This window comes from Micromesistius poutassou (assembly GCF_964030765.1).
Source record: "Micromesistius poutassou genome assembly, contig: SCAFFOLD_2291, whole genome shotgun sequence".
Taxonomy (NCBI): domain Eukaryota; kingdom Metazoa; phylum Chordata; class Actinopteri; order Gadiformes; family Gadidae; genus Micromesistius; species Micromesistius poutassou.
This window is the reverse complement of record NW_028178801.1, coordinates 122,492-144,814: the sequence shown is the minus strand read 5'-3', so window position 1 is coordinate 144,814 and position 22,323 is coordinate 122,492. Positions and strand designations below refer to the sequence as shown.

At 45.7% G+C, this 22,323-nt stretch overlaps 1 protein-coding gene across 11 annotated transcripts in view; it reads right to left on the bottom strand.

Moving 5' to 3' along the window:
* The window catches only part of LOC311373395 (NLR family CARD domain-containing protein 3-like), a 65,140-nt gene that overhangs the window by 8,935 nt on the left and 33,882 nt on the right, over positions 1-22,323 (bottom strand). For 2 of the 11 annotated variants that reach the window (XM_084490178.1, XM_084490181.1), the window contains exons 5-12: positions 9,659-9,755; positions 6,972-7,086; positions 6,237-6,350; positions 4,758-4,877; positions 4,499-4,612; positions 4,184-4,284; positions 1,578-3,357; positions 464-637 (exon numbers count right to left, since the gene is read on the bottom strand). In XM_084490178.1, coding sequence (XP_084346304.1) covers positions 464-637; positions 1,578-3,357; positions 4,184-4,284; positions 4,499-4,612; positions 4,758-4,877; positions 6,237-6,350; positions 6,972-7,086; positions 9,659-9,755 — 2,615 coding nt within the window. Of the gene's footprint in view, positions 1-463; positions 638-1,577; positions 3,358-4,183; positions 4,285-4,498; positions 4,613-4,757; positions 4,878-6,236; positions 6,351-6,971; positions 7,092-9,658; positions 9,756-10,711; positions 10,966-13,194; positions 13,489-15,189; positions 15,562-15,834; positions 16,020-16,105; positions 16,182-17,289; positions 17,672-17,767; positions 17,931-22,323 lie in introns of those variants that run through there. The other 9 variants (XM_084490184.1, XM_084490183.1, XM_084490182.1 and 6 more) reach the window with 9 other exon arrangements.

The following is a 22,323-nucleotide window of genomic DNA, read 5'->3' as shown; positions in this document are numbered from 1 at the left end:
GAGACACACACAAACACCTACCTTAAGCACACACACCTCGTTAGGAGGAGAAACACAGCATAAGACTATACCACACAGATCATCTCCCACTCTTCTGAAGCAGAACTTCCAAGGAGGCGAAGCTCCAGACGACCTCAGCGCTGATAGGGACTTCGATCTCTCACGCTTTATGTACCTGTATCACTTTTACCATTTTACTCAATAAATCCGAGGCCCTCGTGCTGATAGCATTTATCACCTCTCCGTCTCATTTTCTCTGGTCAAGTAGCTAGACAGACTGATTTTTCCCAACAGTTGCCACCAAATTAAAAAGATTGTAGCCAGTAGAAAATGTGTCTTCAGCCCTGAGACGACATATTCTACTTATTTATTTAGACAAGTGAACTTTCTGGAGGTAAATCTGTTCAATGTCCTCTGATGTGGAACTTGTGGTGTAAGTGTTTGACCATTGAGTAAAACTGACCTGAGAGTTTCCAGTGTACAGTGTGGACTCCCCAGTCCAGCAGAGAGCAGCTTCACTCCTGAATCCTTCAGATCATTGGTACTCAGGTCCAGCTCTCTCAGACTAGAGGAGTTGGAGCTGAGAACTGAGGCCAGAGCTTCACAGCATGTCTCTGACAGATTGCAGCCATTCAGCCTTCACACACAATAAACACAACATGTTAGGAACTGTGATTAAATAACTTACATCTTTTACTGTTAACATAAAAGGACGTGTTGAAAACTTTAATTAGAGATGTTTTATTAATTTAACTACATTCAATCCATGAATGTTAATTTAATCATCTGTGTAACTTTTACTTTTAACATAATTAAGTTATTGTCTTCATCTTTATTAGAAAAGTGTTTTTAGTTGAACTAATGTTTAAAACATTGGATAATTAAATTTAGTATATGCTACACGTGAACCTCCTCAGATGGAGCAATTTGATTGGTTCGCTATCTCTGGATATTGGACAATATCCCGAGATTGAGATCTCAAACTCGGGATATTGGGGAGCGCGTAACGGCCGTCGCGTCACGCTAATAAAAACGAATAAACCGCTCATAAAAACAAAAAAATCCTGGCAAAAAGTGTAATCTTGTTTATTTTTTGAGTGTTATAATAGCCCCGGAGACCTTCGGCTCATAATTGTTAATTATTATCGTTTATCTTTTATGATTGTTATGATTGTATGTATTGTATTGTATGTATGTTAAATAAATAAATTGTTACTGCTTTTATATCCTAGTATTAATTACTTTGTGTGTAATATAATACGTTATCACTGAACGTACAGAGATGTTTCTAAAGTTATTATAACTTTTATTATCTAGTTTTATGTATATTATCTTGTGTGTATTGTTATACATGTTATTAGTGAACGTACAGATACGATTTGTATTTTATTATACCTTTTATATTCTAGTTTTCTCTATATTATGATACGTTATACATGTTATTAGTGAGCCTACAGATATGTTTAGTTAGTTATAATAACTTATATATTCTAGCATATATTATTATATATATATATTATTATATTTTATGTATATAGTGTTGTGTGTATTTTAATACATGTTATTAGTGAACTCACAGATATGTTTTGGAGGCTTTGAACACTGGCAGCAGCCTCAGAAGACCCTTGTTTGTCCTGGAGTATTTCTCCAGGTCAAACACGTCCAGCTCCTCTTCTGATGACAAGATGAAGACCAGAGCTGACCACCACGCAGGACAGAGACCGGGATATTCTGAGAGTCTTCCTGATGTCAGGGACGGTTGGATCTCCTCCACTAGAGAACGGTCGTTCAGCTCATTCAGACAGTGCAACAGATTGATGCTTCTCTCTGGAGAGAGATCTCCATCTATCTTCTTCTTGATGTAAGACACTGTTTTCTCATTGGTCTTTGAGCCACTTCCTATCTTTCCCAGCAGACCTCGTAGGAGAATCTGATTGGTCTCCAGAGAGAGGCCCAGGAGGAAGCGGAGGAACAAGTCCAGGTGTCCGTTCTTACTCTTTAAGGCCTTGTCCACAGCACGCTGGTAGAGGAGGAGGAGTTTATCTCTCCAGAAGGTTGATTGTTGTGAGAGCAGATTGACCCCAGTGTCTATGAAGTGCTTAAAGACATAAAGGGCAGCCAGAAACTCCTGGAAGCTCAGATGGACAAAGCAGAACACCTTGTCCGGGTACAGCCCACACTCCTCTTTAAAGATCTGGGTGAACACTCCTGAGTACACTGAGGCTGCTCTGATATCGATGCCACAATCTGCCAGGTCTGACTCGTAGAAGATCAGGTTGCCTTTCTCCAGCTGGTTAAAAGCCAGTTTTCCCAGAGAAACAATGATCTTCTTGCTCTCTGAACTCCAGTGTGGATCTGTTTCAGATCTCCCACGGTACTTCCTGTCCCCCTGTATGGACTGAACCCTCAGGAAGTGGCTGTACATCTCAGTCACGGTCTTGGGCATCTCTTCTTCTCTCTGGGATGTTTCGAAGCAGTCCTCCAGAACTGTAGCAGTGATCCAACAGAAGACTGGGATGTGACACATGATGTGGAGACTTCGTGATTTTTTGATGTGGGAGATGATTGTGCTGGCCAGCGTCTCCTCTCTGAATCTCTTCTTAAAGTACTCCTCCTTCTGTGGGTCGGTGAACCCTCTCACCTCTGTCACCATGTTAACACACTCAGCAGGGATCTGATTGGCTGCCGCAGGGCGTGTGGTTATCCAGATGCGAGCGGAGGGAAGCAGGTCGCCCCTGATGAGGTTTGTCAGCAGCACGTCCACCGAGGTGGACTCTGAGACATCAGTCCAGATCGGGTTCTGGAAGTCCAGAGGAAGTCGACACTCATCCAGACCATCCAAGATGAAGACAACTTGGAACCAGTCGTATCTGCAGATTCCTGCTTCTTTCGTCTCAATAAAGAAGTGATGAAGAAGTTCCACCAAGCTAAACTCTTTGTCTTTCAGTAAATTCAGCTCTCTGAAAGTGAGGAGAAACGTGAAGTGTATGTCGTGGTTGGTTTTGCCTTCAGCCCAGTCCAGAGTGAACTTGTGTGTTAAGACGGTTTTACCAATGCCGGCCACTCCAGTTGTCATAATTGTTCTGATTGGTTGATCCTGTCCAGGTAAGGGTTTAAAGAAGTCCTCAAATCTGATTGGTGTTTCCTCTGAGGCTGGTTTCCTTGAAGCTGTTTCAATCAGTCTGACCTCATGTTCCTGGTTGACCTCTCCACTGCCTCTCTCTGTGATGAAGATCTCTGTGTAGAAGTCCTTCAGAGGTGTTGAATGTCCTGCTTTAGCGATTCCCTCAGACACATTGTTGAACTTCTTCTTCAAATGACACTTGATTTTATGTTGGCACTCGACAGCAGCAGATCCTAAATGAGAAAACAACAGAAGACATCAGTTAGTGGATGGTGACATCAGTGGAAATATTTCATGTATATTTCAATATTTCCTGTTAAATTATCAACATTGTGATATTTAGTTGTTTCATAACTTGTGGTCGGAGAAGCTGGTCATGACAAGGACTGCATGTTACAGATCAAAATGTTCAGGACTCATTCGATATTTTCACAGCAATAATGATGGTGAATCAGTCTAAAGTGACTTGTTATGCTGATATAACAAGATAGTGTTGCATCTATTCCACTGAGTTATTCTGCTGTTGATCTGCTGTTAATTTCTAACATTCTTTAACCTGATACCCCACAATAACCCTACATATCTGGATCAAACCATGTAACCTGATACCCCACAATAACCCTACATATCTGGATCAAACCATGTAACCTGATACCCCACAATAACCCTACATATCTGGATCAAACCATTTAACCTGATAGACCCACAATAACAACTACATATCTGGATCAAACCATTCAACCTGATACCCCACAATAACCCTACATATCTGGATCAAACCATTTAACCTAATAACTCCACAATAACCCTACATATCTGGATCAAACCATTCAACCTGATACCCCCACAATAACAACTACATATCTGGATCAAACCATTTAACCCCAAAGAGGAAATAAGTCTCCACATTGAAGTTAAAAGTCATTCAGTCTGAAAAGAACAAATAGGAGTCTCATACTGCTCCTTAAAAATATAATTTCTCCTCTGTCTTCAAAGTAAGAGTCTCTTCTGCCCTTCAAAATAATAGTCTCCTCTGTCTTCAAAGTAAGAGTCTCTTACCGCCCCCCAGTGTGTGGGCCACTTCCTCCTGGTTCATCTCCTTCTCTGTTTGATGCTGCTGTACAGACTGAGCACTGGTAACCTTTGACCTCTCCTGGTGTCTGTGGCACACACACACACACACACACACACACACACACACACACACACACACACACACACACACACACACACACACACACACACACACACACACACACACACACACACACACACACACACAGGATCTATTGTATTTTTCCTGACTTGTAAACATCGGTATCAGTAGAGTCTGATAACAACTAACTGGTCTGTTTTATCGTCTGAAACTCCGACCTCTCCTCTCTGGAGGGGCGTCCATCTTTAAAGTTAAGAGGTTGACTCATAGAGCGGTCACTCTTCATGGAGACACAGCTGGGTCCAGGGGAGTCTGCTCTCTGCTGCCTCCTTCTGAAAAACAAGAACCATCTGGAAGTTAGGATTTGTGGAAGTTGTTTTATTTGATAATTTGTTGCAGAGCTACCCAACTACTATCTCATGAGGATCAGATGATTGGATGTTGTTTAATGTGATACTTTATTTGACATATCCTCACCTTGTCTTAGAAGGTTGGTGATTTCCATCTTTAAACCGGTCAGGTGGCTCCATAGAGCGGTCACTCTTCATGGAGACACTGCTGGGTCCAGGGGAGTCTGCTCTCTGCTGCTGCGCTGGGCTTCAACACAACACGCACACACACACACACACACACACACACACACACACACACACACACACACACACACACACACACACACACACACACACACACACACACACACTGCAGTTTTGACACTGACAAGATAATTCTTCTGTTTTTAGGTGAGAGCATTTCACTTGTTTCCAGCTTTTAAGTCCGTAATTATCTATCTATATATTATAACTTGTTACTGAGATGTTATTACTGGCTCTGAGTAACCTAATGCTTTGAACTAGAATCACAGAATTATAAATCTGTTTGATCAACACTGACACACCAAACTGCTTTGTCAAAGTCTTATTTAGAAAACTCGATCAACAGTAACCGTACCTTTCAGTCAAGATGAGAAGCAGAGTATCTTTTCATAGAATTCAAAGGCAAACCCATGTGTCTAGTTTGCTTAGAAACAATATCAGTCATGAAAGATTTCAACTTAAGTCTCCACCACTACAACTGCACTGACTATGATGCTAGTTGTTCACTTAATGTTGGCCCACTGTTTCAGTTTTGTGCATCATTGAATGATGATGTATGTGAGCCCTTTGCACTGAGAAAAATAAGAATCACTCATGTGGCTTTTAAAACAACACTTGTTGTGTTTGTCGTTTAACAAGAGTATAGACATGTTAAAAATGACATTTGAGCACGGAAAATATGAAATGAATGTATGTTGTTTGAATTAACATACATAGGCTATGAATCAGAAATTTTTTAGGTAGTGGCCATCCCCAGAATGTACCAGAATACAGGAAATCACATCTACCAAATTCAAAATCTTCTGGGGGAGGACCCCCAGACCCCCGCCCACGACTACGCCCCATCAACAACTTTCATCACCAGCCACCACTGATACAGACACATATCTACACATCATTTGTTCTTCTTTTTTATTCTTTTGTATCTTCTCTCATATCCGATTAGGTGAAGAGCGCGGTCATGTGCCCTCTGATGGTGATGATGAAAATTGTGGCCCTCTTAATCATGAAAGTTGTCCATCCCTGAGTGACGTCAAAGTCACGTTACGATACGACTGTTCAACATGAGGTCGCATTGAGAGAAATCCCTCCTGTATCTGATTCAGGACCGCGTATGGAAGTGGCCCAAACCACAATTGAACAGACCTGATTCCGTGTGATTTGTGCTGTTCACACTGTTCTGAATGAAATCGGATCGGAGTCACCTTTGAGCAAAACAATCTGGCAACTCTTGCTTGCAGAGTGACGAGGCCAATCACAGCCTTTCACCACCATAACATGTCCCGCCTCTGCCCTCCCGACCCTCCACCGCTGAAGAAGCCCCCCTCCATGTCTGACCGCTCACTCTCTAAGTCCTCACCTCTTCCCAATAGACGGATTTCCATCTTTAAAGGTAACAGGTGGACTCATAGAGCGGTCACTCTTCAAGGAGACACAGCTGGGTCCAGGGGAGTCTGCTCTCTGCTGCCTCCTTCTGAAAAACAAGAACCATCTGGAAGTAAGGATTTGTAGATATTGTTTCATTTGATCATTTATTGCAGGGCCACTAAACTACTTTCTCATGACTTTTCATTTCAATAATCTTTCTCAGATTATTGAAATGGAAATATAAGGACAGGCTCAAAATGTTAAGTTATTATGTCATTTAAGCACTAGCATGTTAACATGTTAACATAAAAACACACTAAGTATCCTTCATACTGTGCATAGAGTGTTGATTCACAATGCCTTTAGCTGACATAGAAATAGAGCAGTCAGTTTCTACATTTCTACACAGACCTGTGTTATTATTCATGGATTATTGGTTTCAATAAATCTCTTCACCTCAAAAGATCAAACTGATTCAATAAAAGCTGTTTGAAAGACGTTGAACCTTCTTACATTAAACCTGTAAAGTCTGCTACAAGTCGTCTGAATATTCATTTCATTCACACGATTCAAACAGCAGAATAAACGGCCTCAGCCATGAACCAATCCATCTCCAAGTGGTCCTGTGATTGGACGTTGGTATGTTCTGATTAACGATGGGCGGGCAGATCAAGATGATCCGCGGGCCGCCAGTTGAACAGCCCTGATGTATCGGCTGAATCCTCACCTTGTCTTAGAAGGTTGGTGATTTCCATCTTTAAACCGGTCAGGTAGATCCATAGAGCGGTCACTCTTCATGGAGACACTGCTGGGTCCAGGGGAGTCTGCTCTCTGCTGCTGCGCTGGGCTTCAACACAACACACACACACACACACACACACACACACACACACACACACACACACACACACACACACACACACACACACAGCTGTTACTCAGACTAATGATGGAGTCATGGGGCCCTATCTTGCGCCCGGCGCAATTGACTTTCTACACCGACGCATGTGTCGTTGCTAGTTTGCACCCGGCGCAAAGCTGATTTTCCCCCGCAGCAACCATGCACCACTACACTTGCGCCTGGAGAGGCGTGTCGGCGAAAAGCAGGGCCGTGTTCCGGCGCAAATGATACTTGGTGCTATTTTAGTGATCTAAAAAATGCGCCAATGCAATTGCGCCACTGACCGAAAAATACCTGGTCTATAGTGGATAGCGCAGTTGTTGTTGCTATTTTGACGTGCCATGGCAGGTCGGAACTAGCCTACGCTTACACACACGTAGGCTATACACAGCACAAACATGCAAACTATTAACCTGATTTAAATATTATGATGTCAAAGATTATTCATATGTGTGAAACTGCATAGAAATAGCGTGTGGATTGTGGAAACATTTTTTTTCCATAGGGCTGCATGAATGAAGTACCTATAGTAGGCTATGCCATGCGTTAAAATAATAATAGCCTAATAACAATACTACATTCGAGCAAAGTAGGCCTATATTCCAGGCTTCCAAAAAAAAAATCTAGTTTTAGGGTAAATGATTGGTTAAATGATTTGGGAAAGAACAGCTGATACAGCGGTAAGTTGTAGTAGGGCTACTTTTAAATCAATGCATCTGCAAACACCGTACAGCAAACACATATGTTCTTGACCCAGACATCGTGTACAAGCCCATTACTTTTAGGATTGATGAGTATTTGATCGTGAGAAAACATAGTTTTACCGCGAGTGAGTGTTTAAAAGAATGAATGAATGCGGGTGATGCTTGGTGCGCGTGTGTGTGCGCACCCATCTGTCTAAACACACGCAAACTAAACACATAACGCATAATACAGTCCATGGCGATGTATATTAACAGGGGGACACATGCATATTATGAACACAAGTCGATAACGATAATGTATACAATACTGGTAACAAACGATGTTTGTTAATGTATTGCCGCATATCATTAAATAGACCCACAGTTGCGGCCATCGAGGACCGCGTCCGCATATCATATGTTTTAAGTTGTCTTAATTTGCCGCAATTGACATGACGAATCAGTGTTTCTGAAGTTGGAGAACAAAACGCTATTCCATGTGTGAATTAGGCCTATTATTTGGCCATAAACTGAGCCATTTGAAGTTTGAAATTCATGTGGTCATGCATCTGTCTCAGCGGAGACTGCAAACGCGCCGTCAAAATATCAACTCGTCAAGTAATGCGCTCATGGCTCTTAAAGGGGATGGGAGATGGAACTCTCATTGGTTTATTGCACGTTACGCCCAAAACACACCTACAGGTTTCAGACCAACCATTTTAGATTTGCGTGGGGCGAAAAGCTCATTTATCTCGCCGTCATAATAGCAACAGCGCCGTAGAACCGCCCACAAAGTACTGTGGCGACCGTGGGCGTGGTCGCCGTGTTCCAGGTGCCGCAAAGCCGCAAAGCACACTGGGACAACGGGTTCAGCACATTTTAGTTTTGTAGCCTAACACCATGAGTGAGAGTGCTGTTCATGTTGGCCAGGTGTGCCGTGTTTTCTGTGTTGTCGTGTGTGTGTTAATAAAGACAACTCCCGTTGCCGAGCGGTGTATGGGGCGCGGGAGTTGATTGATTGGTTAACCTGGGCTCCCGTCTCGTCCTTCCCGTGCCGCTCGCCGCATTGGTGTCAGAAGTGGGATGGCCCAGCGCACGCAGAAAAAAGGTTTGCGATCGACGGTCGAGCCCAGGGAGCACGCACCCTGCGCTATGGGGGCGCAGCGCCCCCCCAGACGGAGAACTGCCTGCTGACTACCGCCCCCTGGTGGCAGGGCTGGCGGTGAAGCTGCCCAAGTTCTCCGGGGCTACGCGGCTGGAGCCATAGCTGGCCCAGTTCCGTCTGGTTGAGTGGCGCTACGGCTGGGGGGCCAGAGAGGCGGTCGTCCACCTCGCCCTGGCGTTGGAGGGGACGGCAGCAAGGGTGCTGCTCGACCTGGAGCCAGACGACCAGAGAGACACTGGAGAGGAGGTTCGGCGAGCCGGTCTTCAGCGACCAGAACCGGGCGTGGCTGACCACTCGCCGCCGCCAGGAGGAGGAGAGTCTGGGCGTCTACGCCGCGGATGTCAAGCTGTTGACCCGACTTGACTTTTTACTTGAATGCGATTTTTAAATGTAACTCCGCCAGCCCGTAATCGTGCACCCCCCCCCCCCCTCCCCCGTTAACAATCCCGTCCGTCCGCCTGCAACCCAACTCCCCCCCCCCCCCCCCGTCAACAACTCCGCCAGCCGGTAATCACGCCTCACCCCCCCCCCTCCCCCCTCAACAAATCCGCCACACATTGCTACCTGGTCTGTGGGAAACACTGCCGTCTAACTAGGGCCCATGATGTATCACTGCTGAGCTCTGAGATGGACAACAGTCACAGACAGAGAGATCCTCTTCTTACCTCTTAGCTTTGCTCCGGCGGCCATGTTCCCCAGACAGAGTGGTCTTAGAGGTAGGACCCCCCTCCTCTCTCTCCTCATCCATAGTCGACTGGAGACCTGGACACAAACACAACTACACATTGTTTCTGTGGACTCTGTTTGAGTACCAAATGAATGAACTGACTGCATGACTAGATCTACACACTCTATCACTATCTATGTCTAGATCTACACACTCTATCACTATCTATGTCTAGATCTATACTCTATCACTATCTATGTCTAGATCTACACACTCTATCGCTATATGTCTAGATCTCATACATGTCATTATTAGGATTATTCCTTACTTCTGAACACTGACCTCTCTTCCAGTAGATCAAAGTCACTAGAGCATCAAGAGTCTACAGATCAGTGTGCTATACCTTTATAGACGGCCATCAAACCACCAATAGGTAACTAATGTTACCAATAAAACCCAACAATAAAAGTCCACAGCATGAACCAAACGGACCTCACTACAGCACAGACTGAACCTCCACAATAAAAGTCCACAGCATGAACCAAATGGACCTCACTACAGCACAGACTGAACCTCCACAATAAAAGTCCACAACACAACCAAACGGACCTCACTCCAGCACAGACTGAACCTCCACAATAAAAGTCCACAACACAACCAAACGGACCTCACTACAGCACAGACTGAACCTCCACAATAAAAGTCCACAACACAACCAAACGGACCTCACTACAGCACAGACTGAACCTCCACAATAAAAGTCCACAACACAACCAAACAGACCCCACTACAGCACAGACTGAACCTCCACAATAAAGGTTCCTGGACCAGAGGTTCAATATGAAACGCCCTCAACACGGTGGAACTAGTGATTGATGTTCTGACCCATATTCCTTTATTCAGGTTCTCTCTCTGAGATCAACGTCTCTTTTACAGCAGGAACCTGTAAACACTGAACTGGGACTGGAAATAGATTCATCTAGAACATATCAATACAGTGAGAATATACGACCAATAATCTAAAGAAAACATGACATTTAGCGAGCTGTACCGTAGCTTCTCCGTGATGAAAACGTGTCCTGCCCCTTGTCGTGTGAAAATATTACAGCACAGAAGGAAATGAAGATCAGTCGAAGGAAGAGATTCAGGTGTTCACCAAAACACAAAGTAAGAGTTGAGAACCGAGACGAACGCTAACACAGTTCTAAAGAAGACAGTGAAGACAGATCGAATGAGGAAGGAGACTTTGAACACCAGCCACCAGTAAAACCATCAATCATTAACTAACTAAAGAGGATTACATGGTTTACCTGTATCACACACACACACACACACACACACACACACACACACACACACACACACACACACACACACACACACACACACACAGACACACACACGCGCGCGTTCCAGCAGCTTAAGAGTCAAAAGTAGAGCAAAAGAGAGATATAAGCGATAAATACAAAATAAAATAAAAATAATAAAATAAAGATAAAAACGATGTACACTATCTACACCTTTCACAGGTGTATATCATAAGTATAGTTACACAGGATACTAGCTCAGTATGAGTATAAGTACACAGGATACTAGCTCAGTATGAGTATAAGTACACAGGATACTGGCTCAGTATGAGTATAAGTACACAGGATACTAGCTCAGTATGAGTATAAGTACACAGGATACTGGCTCAGTATGAGTATAAGTACACAGGATACTAGCTCAGTATGAGTATAAGTACACAGGATACTGGCTCAGTATGAGTATAAGTACACAGGATACTGGCTCAGTATGAGTATAAGTACACAGGATACTGGCTCAGTATGAGTATAAGTACACAGGATACTGGCTCAGTGAGTATAAGTACACAGGATACTAGCTCAGTATGAGTATAAGTACACAGGATACTGGCTCAGTATGAGTATAAGTACACAGGATACTGGCTCAGTATGAGTATAAGTACACAGGATACTGGCTCAGTATGAGTATAAGTACACAGGATACTAGCTCAGTATGAGTATAAGTACACAGGATACTGGCTCAGTATGAGTATAAGTACACAGGATACTGGCTCAGTATGAGTATAAGTACACAGGATACTGGCTCAGTATGAGTATAAGTACACAGGATACTGGCTCAGTATGAGTATAAGCGTGGCATTGGACAGGCTATGACTAGGGTTGCCAACCGTCCCGTAAAATACGGGATCGTCCCGTATTTGGCAACTAAAAGACCTGTCCCGTAATGAACTGATACGGGACGCACTTTGTCCCGTATTTTGGGGTCGTGTTGTACCTTTATGTAATGCCGGTTATCGTTGCATTAATAAAACCCGTGGGTTGCTTAAGCGTATAAACACACGGAGGCAAGGATGCAGTACGAGCCAGTTACTTTATTGGCGCACTATAAACACACTGAATAGCCAGACCCACGCAGCCAACCACCGAACCCCGAAGTAATGACCGTCTAACACAGTTGAGCACCGAGTGCTCAATCCAATACTCCACAGGTCGTAATCGCGTGAACGCGTCTGCCCGCGATCGCGCATAACTCTCTCCCCCCCCCCCCTCAACAATCTCGATCAAGAGGTGTCCCGTATTTGAAAGTCTGGGAGTTGGCAACCCTAGCTATGACCCACTATGTTGTGCTCCATGTACCCACTGTTGACAACGTGACGTGACTAAGCTACCAACACAAACAAAGAGGAGCTGGGAAAGTAAATGAACTAACTACGTGTTTAAGTTGTGAAGGGCAAACGTGCGGCGACACACAGCACTACACAACACAACACAACAACCTGACTTTTAGTACACACCACAATAATCTCACCTTTAGTACACAATAAAACACGATCTGACTTTAATGACAAACCAAATTTAAAGTTAGAGCCAGGGTCAAAGGCTTGTTGTTAACATTTACAATACACTTCATTATCACAACGCAACATTGTAAAATAATGTTGATAAACTATGATACAAACGAAAATGAGATAAACCTCACCTTAGTGCCTATAATAAAAGCAGTTATGGTCTGTCCATCATATCACAAAGGTTAAATTAAATGGCATGAAGTACAAATATGGCACAAAGGAGGTTGAGAGTAAAAATTAAAAAAAATAGGGGTGCCGTGGATGGAGAGAAATATGTTTAGGGCCGTGAGCCAGAAGAGTTTGGGAACCGCTGCTCTAGACACATGACATTTACACATTTTAATTGTAAGACCTCCTCTCAGGGGGCCTACGAGACCTCTCAGCCCCAGGGCCTACTGGCAGGTAAAGGCAGGCCTGTGTGTGTGTGTGTGTGTGTGTGTGTGTGTGTGTGTGTGTGTGTGTGAGACGCTTTTATCCAGAGCCACTTACAATCAGTCCATTGGTCATAAGAAGTGAAACAATCTATCGCCGTCGGTGCAGTGAAGACGTCCATAGAACCGAGTGCACTGACAACCGCCAGGCCGACCCCACTCCCCGTGTACGGAGATGAGACAGCCTTCTTAAAGACAAGTATAAAAGGAACTGGAAACAACACAACGTACCGTCTGGGTTATCTAGAACTCCTCACGTATGTCAACGACGGCTGGTGTAACCCAGGACACATCTCCGTAGAGACTGCTAGCTGTCAGCCTGCGGCCACACTAGCTGCCGAGGGAGGTTAGTCACGTGATCACCGTGTCCACGTCCTCCTCAGCGGACCGCCGCCTGTGAGAAGATCCACTCTGTCACAGCGGGGCTGCAGACTGAGCCCTGAGGCCGGATGGTCACCTCTGGGGACTTCAGTCATGTGACTTTGGACTCTACTCCGGCTGGTTTCCACCAGGTTGTAGACTGTCCTAGGAGAAACAACGGGACAATTGACCGCCTGTATGCTAATGTGAGGGACGCCTACAGAGCCACTCCCCCCCCCCCACCTGGGGAGTCTGATCACAACCTGGTCCATCTACAGCCACTGTCCACCCCCCCGGTCCAACAACAGCCGGTGACACCCCGCACCATCAGAAGGTGGTCAGATGGAGAGAGCCCCGAGAGGCTGGATGGGCTGACCAACCCGCATGGTGAGGACGTAGAGGCCTCCCCTGTCAAGACTGTCCTGTTACCCTAACAACAAGCCCTGGGTAACGCAGGAAGTCACTGCTGCCCTCAACAGGAAGAAGGCTGCCTTCAGAAGCAGGGAGGCCATGAAGGCAGCACAGCAGGAGGTGACACGCCGTGTGAGGGAGGCTGAGGACAGCCACAGGAGAAAGGTGGAGGTCTGGGAAGGTGTGAGGAGCATCACAGGTCAGACCAGAGCCACAGGGGGGACAACGGAGAGGGCCAACCAGCTGAATGACTTTGTCAACAGGTTGAACCAGCCCTTGTCCCCCCCACCCCCGCCCTCACTGCAGCCATCTCTCCTCCTTCCCACCTCCCCCCTGACCCCACAACACCCCCCATCTCCTCCTCCTCCTCCTCCTCCTCCACCTCAACACAATCCCTGCCTCTTCAGAAAGGAGGCACATAAAAATACGTTGCTACATGCTAAAAGTTTCCATCCACCTTCACTAACTAAGAACATCCCATTCGGACAATTCCAGAGGTTACGTAGGATCTGCACAACGATCAAGAGTTTGACACTAAAAGTAAAGAGATGTACAATCGTTTCAGAGAACGAGATTACTCCTCCAAAGTTCTGGACACAGCTCTGGTGAAGGACAGCTGTGTTGAACGTGATTCTCTGCTCCATACAAAGACATTAACTGCTACAAAGGACAGGGTTTCTTCTTTATCAAATGCGGTCAAAATGTGTGAAATAGTAGTGAAGGCAAAAGGGTTTAGTCAAGTCACACAACACACAGTCACTACTAAACATTTCATCAATGGTAAGACTACATATGTCACACACACACACACACACACACACACACACACACACACACACAGTCACTACTAAACATTTCATCAATGGTAAGACTACATATGTTATACACATACACACACACACACACACACACACACACACACACACACACACACACACACACACACACACACACACACACACACACACACACACACACACACACACACACACACACACACATACATGGGGAGGAGGTACGGGGAGGAGGTAAATCTAAGGTAGGTAGACCTAAATCTAAATCCTATATCTAAATCTACATCCTAAATATAAATCTACATTTTATATCTAAATATAAATCTTATATGTAAATCTAAATCTAACCCTAAATCTAAATTGAAATCCTGAATCTAATCCTAAATCCATACAACAGATGTACTAATTCTCCTCCATATCTGTCTGTCTGTCTGTCTGTCTGTAGGTCAGACCTGCAGAGCCGCTGTTAACCAAGCTGCTTGCATAGGCTAATATAATATATGTATGTATATTGAATTTAGAATTTCTAGTCATTGTCAATTAAGTCTATTTTAATGCAACCCATTCTGACTTAACTCCAAACCTAATAAAAATAAATTGAACTATAAGTTATACTATATATTAGTGTAACTTATACGCGGTATTACAAAGTGGATTTTACCGCTACGAGGAAAGCCAGTCGACCAGACGTCCCACAGCCGCTCAGTACAACAAGGCTGTCTGGCGCTCCCTGGTGGCGGAATCACAATGACACAGCTCTACCGTTTATTCTCCAACAGAGACGGACGGACGGACAGGCGGTCGGACAGAGGGAGACATTTGTCAGGCCTCAACAGACCTTGAGGATGTCTGCCGCCTTCACTGCGACCGCCAGCAAGGTTTTCATCACACTGTCGCTGAGAAGTTTCTGTTTTGAAGGAATACAAAATAAACAATTATGAGCAGTAAAGTCACCATTGTGAAGTCCGCTGGTTTCTCAGCAGGTCTGGGGTTGACATTTAACACATTCTTTAGTGTGAGATGAGACGTATGTTTGCTTTGAGGAGAAAAACTAATAAAATAAAACATTCAGGGCCTCTACGATAGATAATGTGGTACAACATGTTGTGTTCTTGTAACTACAGACGTACCAGCTTGTATTGTACGATTTCAACTACATTCCCTCATACTATGATCACTTGTTTAATGATGATAAAGATTTATATATCTGTCCATGTTAACAAATACACAGAAAGCTAACTTATAACAGAACCATAGCACAATAGACAAGTGCGCTGTGTTGTTGTTTGAATGTATGAATAGTGACCTCTGACATGACCTTAAAAGGGCTTCCTCTCATCCCGGAGTATCTCTGCGTCGCAGGCTCTCAGCAGCCTAACCACGTGATTGGCTGAGGCCTGGTCGATGTCACGCGTCAGCGGGTTGGACTTCTCCGAAACAGGAAGTTCAGACTCGTAGTCTGGAAACTTTTTGGAATCCAATGAAAGTAAACTGCATGAATGAAATGTATTTAATTCATTAAATAGCATTTTGAGAAATGATCTTGGAGGCTTAACATCACTGTATGTTACCCTCACCTACAGCGGCGGAGCCACAAATGTCCATATAGGAGGCACAGGAAAAAACAGGCGGGCAAAGCCAGTTTGATTGAACCTGAGATAGGCCTCGATTAGATGCACCATACAAACATTAATCAAAGGCATGTTATATTTATGACATAAAGGTGGGATTTATTAAAGGCATTTGATCACAGCTGACAAATTACGCGGAAACATTTTAAACTTGCGCAAAACTGCATGAACCCATGCATCGGCGCGTCACATTTATTGAACGCTTCAACGCTCTCGGTCACAGCTGACAATTCACCGTCAGGCTAAACATTTTAAACCTGCGCAAAACCGCATGAACGAAGCTTTGGTGTGCATCACATCAAAGTGAAACAGATTGGCCGTATAAGACAAGCCTACTGCAAAGATGACAACTTATCACACACACACGCAGAGAGAGAGAGAGAGAGAGAGAGAGAGAGAGAGAGAGAGAGAGAGAGATAGAGATAGAGATAGAGAGAGAGAGAGAGAGGGAGAGAGAGAGGGAGAGAGACAGAGAGGGAGAGAGAGAGTGCGAGAGAGAGAGAGCGAGAGAGAGAGAGTGCGAGAGAGAGAGAGCGAGAGAGAGAGAGAGAGAGAGAGAGAGAGAGACAGCGAGAGAGAGAGAGAGAGAGAGAGCGACAGCGAGAGAGAGAGATAGAGAGAGAGAGAGAGAGAGAGAGAGAGATAGAGCGAGAGAGAGAGAGAGCGACAGCGAGAGCGAGAGAGAGAGAGAGAGATAGAGCGAGAGAGAGAGAGAGAGAGAGCGACAGCGAGAGCGAGAGAGAGAGAGAGAGAGAAATAAATAATTAAACGTCTTTACTTGTTGGAACAAGGATCTTTTGGTTCCACATGAGAGCAACGATCAAATGAAAAGAAACCCCATCAACAGAACGGCCAAGGTGGTTACGACATGACAGGAAAACGACAAAGAAGAAGCCCTCCCGCTCACCAGTGGGTGGAGCACCTTACCTGCCCCCGAGCCCGACGCACAAGTCACGGAGCGGACAAATCAAAACAGTGCGTCTTCCGGTGAAGCTAACTGACTACCCTAACTGATCTTACACCTAAAGTGAGGAAAGTCACCACCAAGGCCTAAATAATAGTAACAAAGGGAAGGCGTTGAAAGCATTCAGTAATGATTTACAGTGTTGAACAAAAAGTAACCAGTGTACAGGTGGGCAGCCTGTGCTCCATTGGAGAGAGAGAGACGCCGTCTTCCACTGGGCTTTATATGAGTGGGGGCGGCGCCAACAACCAGGGAGAGCCAATCAGCACCTCGTAGCCAGTAGGCTCCGCCTCCAGGAGGGGATGGAGGTGATTGGATGCAGGAGCAAAACAAAAACAACATATTAGTGCAAACACACAAAGCCACCACAAGAGCCAGAACATTATAGTACTACCCCGTAACGCCCCCACCCTTAAGGAGATCAATTGGGGGGTTTCTTTAGGCACTATTCACAATTTTTTTTTATATACAGGAATGAGTAAAAACTTAAATATACTCATCATCAGTTGACTACTCTGCCGCAGTTCAACTGGAAAGGAAATGCATTCCTGAAAAAAACAAACGACAAACAAAAGTACGATGAACCCACAATTTATGTACGTATAATTATATATAAACAGACACGCCCCCACCACCTCACGGACCACTGGCTGACGCACCAGGTGGGACTCCGCCTCCGAGACCGAGCAGCCAATCAGCAGACAGATCAGAGCCAGAGGGACGACCTTATGGGGAGCCAGAATGAACACAAACCAGAGTGGGAGGAGTCACTGACAGCAGCGCACTTCAACCCACACACACACACACACACACACAATCCACCAATTCATCCTCATATTCATCATCACCCATCATACATCATCCACCCCATGATCTACCAACCCTCCCAACATCCACCGTCTATAACCCACCTACCACCCGTCTATAACCCACCTACCACCGTCTATAACCCACCTACCACCGTCTATAACCCACCTACCACCGTCTATAACCCACCTACCACCGTCTATAACCCACCTACCACCGTCTATAACCCACCTACCACCGTCTATAACCCACCTACCACCGTCTATAACCCACCTACCACCGTCTATAACCCACCTACCACCGTCTATAACCCTCCTACCACCGTCTATAACCCACCTACCACCGTCTATAACCCACCTACCACCGTCTATAACCCACCTACCACCGTCTATAACCCACCTACCACCGTCTATAACCCTCCTACCACCGTCTATAACCCACCTACCACCGTCTATAACCCACCTACCACCGTCTATAACCCACCTACCACCCGTCTATAACCCACCTACCACCGTCTATAACCCACCGACCACCGTCTATAACCCACCGACCACCGTCTATAACCCACCTACCACCCGTCTATAACCCACCTACCACCGTCTATAACCCACCTACCACCGTCTATAACCCACCTACCACCGTATATAACCCACCTACCACCGTCTATAACCCACCTACCACCGTCTATAACCCACCTACCACCGTCTATAACCCACCGACCACCGTCTATAACCCACCTACCACCGTCTATAACCCACCTACCACCGTCTATAACCCACCGACCACCGTCTATAACCCACCTACCACCGTCTATAACCCACCTACCACCGTCTATAACCCACCTACCACCGTCTATAACCCACCTACCACCGTCTATAACCCACCTACCACCGTCTATAACCCACCTACCACCGTCTATAACCCACCTACCACCGTCTATAACCCACCTACCACCGTATATAACCCACCTACCACCGTCTATAACCCACCGACCACCCGTCTGTAACCCACCTACCACCGTCTATAACCCACCTACCACCGTCTATAACCCACCTACCACCGTCTATAACCCACCGACCACCGTCTATAACCCACCTACCACCGTCTATAACCCACCTACCACCGTCTATAACCCACCTACCACCATCTATAACCCACCTACCACCGTCTATAACCCACCTACCACCGTCTATAACCCACCTACCACCGTCTATAACCCACCTACCACCGTCTATAACCCACCTACCACCGTCTGTAACCCACCTACCACCCGTCTATAACCCACCTACCACCGTCTATAACCCACCTACCACCGTCTATAACCCACCTACCACCGTCTATAACCCACCTACCACCGTCTATAACCCACCTACCACCGTCTATAACCCACCTACCACCCGTCTATAACCCACCTACCACCGTCTATAACCCACCTACCACCGTCTATAACCCACCTACCACCGTCTATAACCCTCCTACCACCGTCTATAACCCACCTACCACCGTCTATAACCCACCGACCACCGTCTATAACCCACCTACCACCGTCTATAACCCACCTACCACCGTCTATAACCCATCTACCACCGTCTATAACCCACCTACCACCGTCTATAACCCACCTACCACCGTCTATAACCCACCTACCACCGTCTATAACCCACCTACCACCGTCTATAACCCACCTACCACCGTCTATAACCCACCGACCACCCGTCCTCCAGCACCTTGCTCTGGGTGCTGGCGGCGTGCGTGTGCGCGGTGATGTCAGCGTTCAGGAGGTCCACCTCCAGCCGGTCGCTCCGGTAGACGGCCCCCAGCAGAGCCCCCCTGCAGCGGGGCTGGGGGTGCCCTGACAGACCCTGAGGGTGGAGGGGGTGGAGGTCAGAGACACACAGACACCACAACAGTCCAGTGGTCTGGGGGGTGTGTGACTGCCTGCTCTAAAGGTTGTGGGTTGGATGCCAGGTGTCCCCTGTCTAACCCGTAGGCGTCCTGGAGCCAGACGGCCCCTGAGGCTCCGTCAGACCGTCCTCCTACGCGCGTCACTGCTAACAAAATGGACCCTTGTTTTGAAAAGAGGAGTGTGAGGAGATCTGTGTTCACCCAAACGTATACAACACATATTGAAGGAACACAAAGACACACAAAGGGAGTCTTCTTCTTCTTCTCCTTGATTATTGAGGCAGTTGTCAGGGACGCGGGAAGTCAGTTTGAGTTGGGGTTGCTGAGAGAAAGTATATATAATGACGTCATAATAAATGATGCGCAACATTCATGGTTTACGTAGTAATACGGCCAGCAACATTTGACACCAGTTTTAGAACGTTTTACACTACAGACATGTTGACCACCAACATGCCAAAGCAGCTATAGAACCTTATTCAGCAACGGACAGATCACACACACACGGAATGGAGGTTTATTTCTGATCAAGACCATTTATTATTGACGCCGGACTAAAGCCTAACGTAACAATAACGGGACGCGTTATTGACAGCCTAACAGCCTAACGTAACAATTTGAACTTAATGTAAAAATAAAGAACTTTTACTAAATGTGACAATAAATAACTTCAAGTTGAAGAACACACACACACACACACACACACACACACACATTGACTCAGTGAAGGCCGCACTCCAAAACCAAAATAAATAGAACTCTCCAAGGTGCTGATCCTGCTTGGCTGCATGGCGCACTACCAGATCTGTGACACAAACAAGAAACGTAACTTACTAAATGAACCCGTGGGCTCCACAATATAAATATTATAACCATGACCAAAGAGAGCCTGCACAGCGGCAGGAGCATCATAAGAACACTTTACCGACCTTAAGCAGACGGTAGAACAGCCAAGGTGGTCCTGCACTCAGGGGGGGTGGGAGGGGGTGTTACCGTGGTGAGGTGGGGGGGGGGGTGTTCTGATTAATATATTATTATTCTTAAGGCTCTTATGTAACATTATTTAGTAGTAAAAGGAGAATGATGATGGGCTGAACACACGAGAACATTCAGTTGATCCACTGAGTTGTTTATTATCATTATGCTTCATGAACAAATACAACAGAAAAATGGTCCCTTACATGTACACAATAAACACAAGGACTGAAACAATAGAAGCTGCAGACTTTACTAATCATAAACAGGTGTGCACGTATCTTTAATAACTGAACATGTTCTGCGGCCGTTTGGTTCCCAACAGAACAAAAGGAATCAAGATTCAGTTTAAAGTCATTTACAACATGCAGCATTATCCCATAGACCTCTTGGTTATTATGAATGAAATATAAAATCTGATTAGGACAACAATGATGATATCATAGTCCATAGAACAAACATGTTTATGTCTGAAAATTACAAATATATAGTTGCATAAAAAACCATGTGATTTACCATCAGTAGGTATTTAATATACATTTCAAATTAAAAATGAGATCTTAATAAAAGCTGCTTAGCGAACCCTATGGGAGATCCTTAAAGTCTCTTCCTTTCATGGTTCATCATCATCAACTTTTAGGAAGCCCCATAAAAAGGAGAGGGAGGGGGAGACGGGGGGGAGGAGAAGGGGGAGACGGGGGGGAGGGAGAGAGGGAGACGGGGGGGAGGAGGAGACGGGGGGGAGGAGGAGAGGGAGACGGGGGGGAGGGGGAGAGGGAGACGGGGGGGAGGAGAGGGAGAGGGAGACGGGGGGGAGGAGGAGAGGGAGACGGGGGGGAGGAGGAGGGGGAGACGGGGGGGAGGAGGAGAGGGAGACGGGGGGGAGGAGGAGGGGGAGACGGGGGGGGAGGGGGAGACGGGGGGAGGGAGACGGGAGGGAGGGAGACGGGGGGGAGGAGGGGGAGAGGGAGACGGGGGGGAGGAGGGGGAGAGGGAGACGAGGGGGAGGGGGAGACGGGGGGGAGGGAAAGATGCGAGAGAAAGAGAGCGAGACGGTGGCTGTTTCTGAAATGCTATACTACATACTACATACTGCATACTGACACAGTATATACTGTGCACTACATACTACTCCCCGCCCTAGTATGCAGTATAGTATGCAAGTATGACAAGTATCATGCAGTGTACTACACAGTCACATGACCAAGAAATTCGGTTATAAATATAAACGGTTGAGCCATTTGTTCTGTTAACAATGAAAAACACACGATTACAAAAACATACGAAAGCTTATCACATCAAAATAAACAACTAATTACAACTAATTATACATTTATACATGTATGTATTTGTATTTGTATTCGCCGCTCGCATTGTCCGCCATTATTTTAAATGTTCAGCGGTGCCGCGTTGCATTATGGGATACAGTATCCGACGTAGTGAGCTCTGGATGTATACTAGAATTTTTTGACCGATTAGTACATCATCCGGGTAACTGTCGCATACTGCAAAA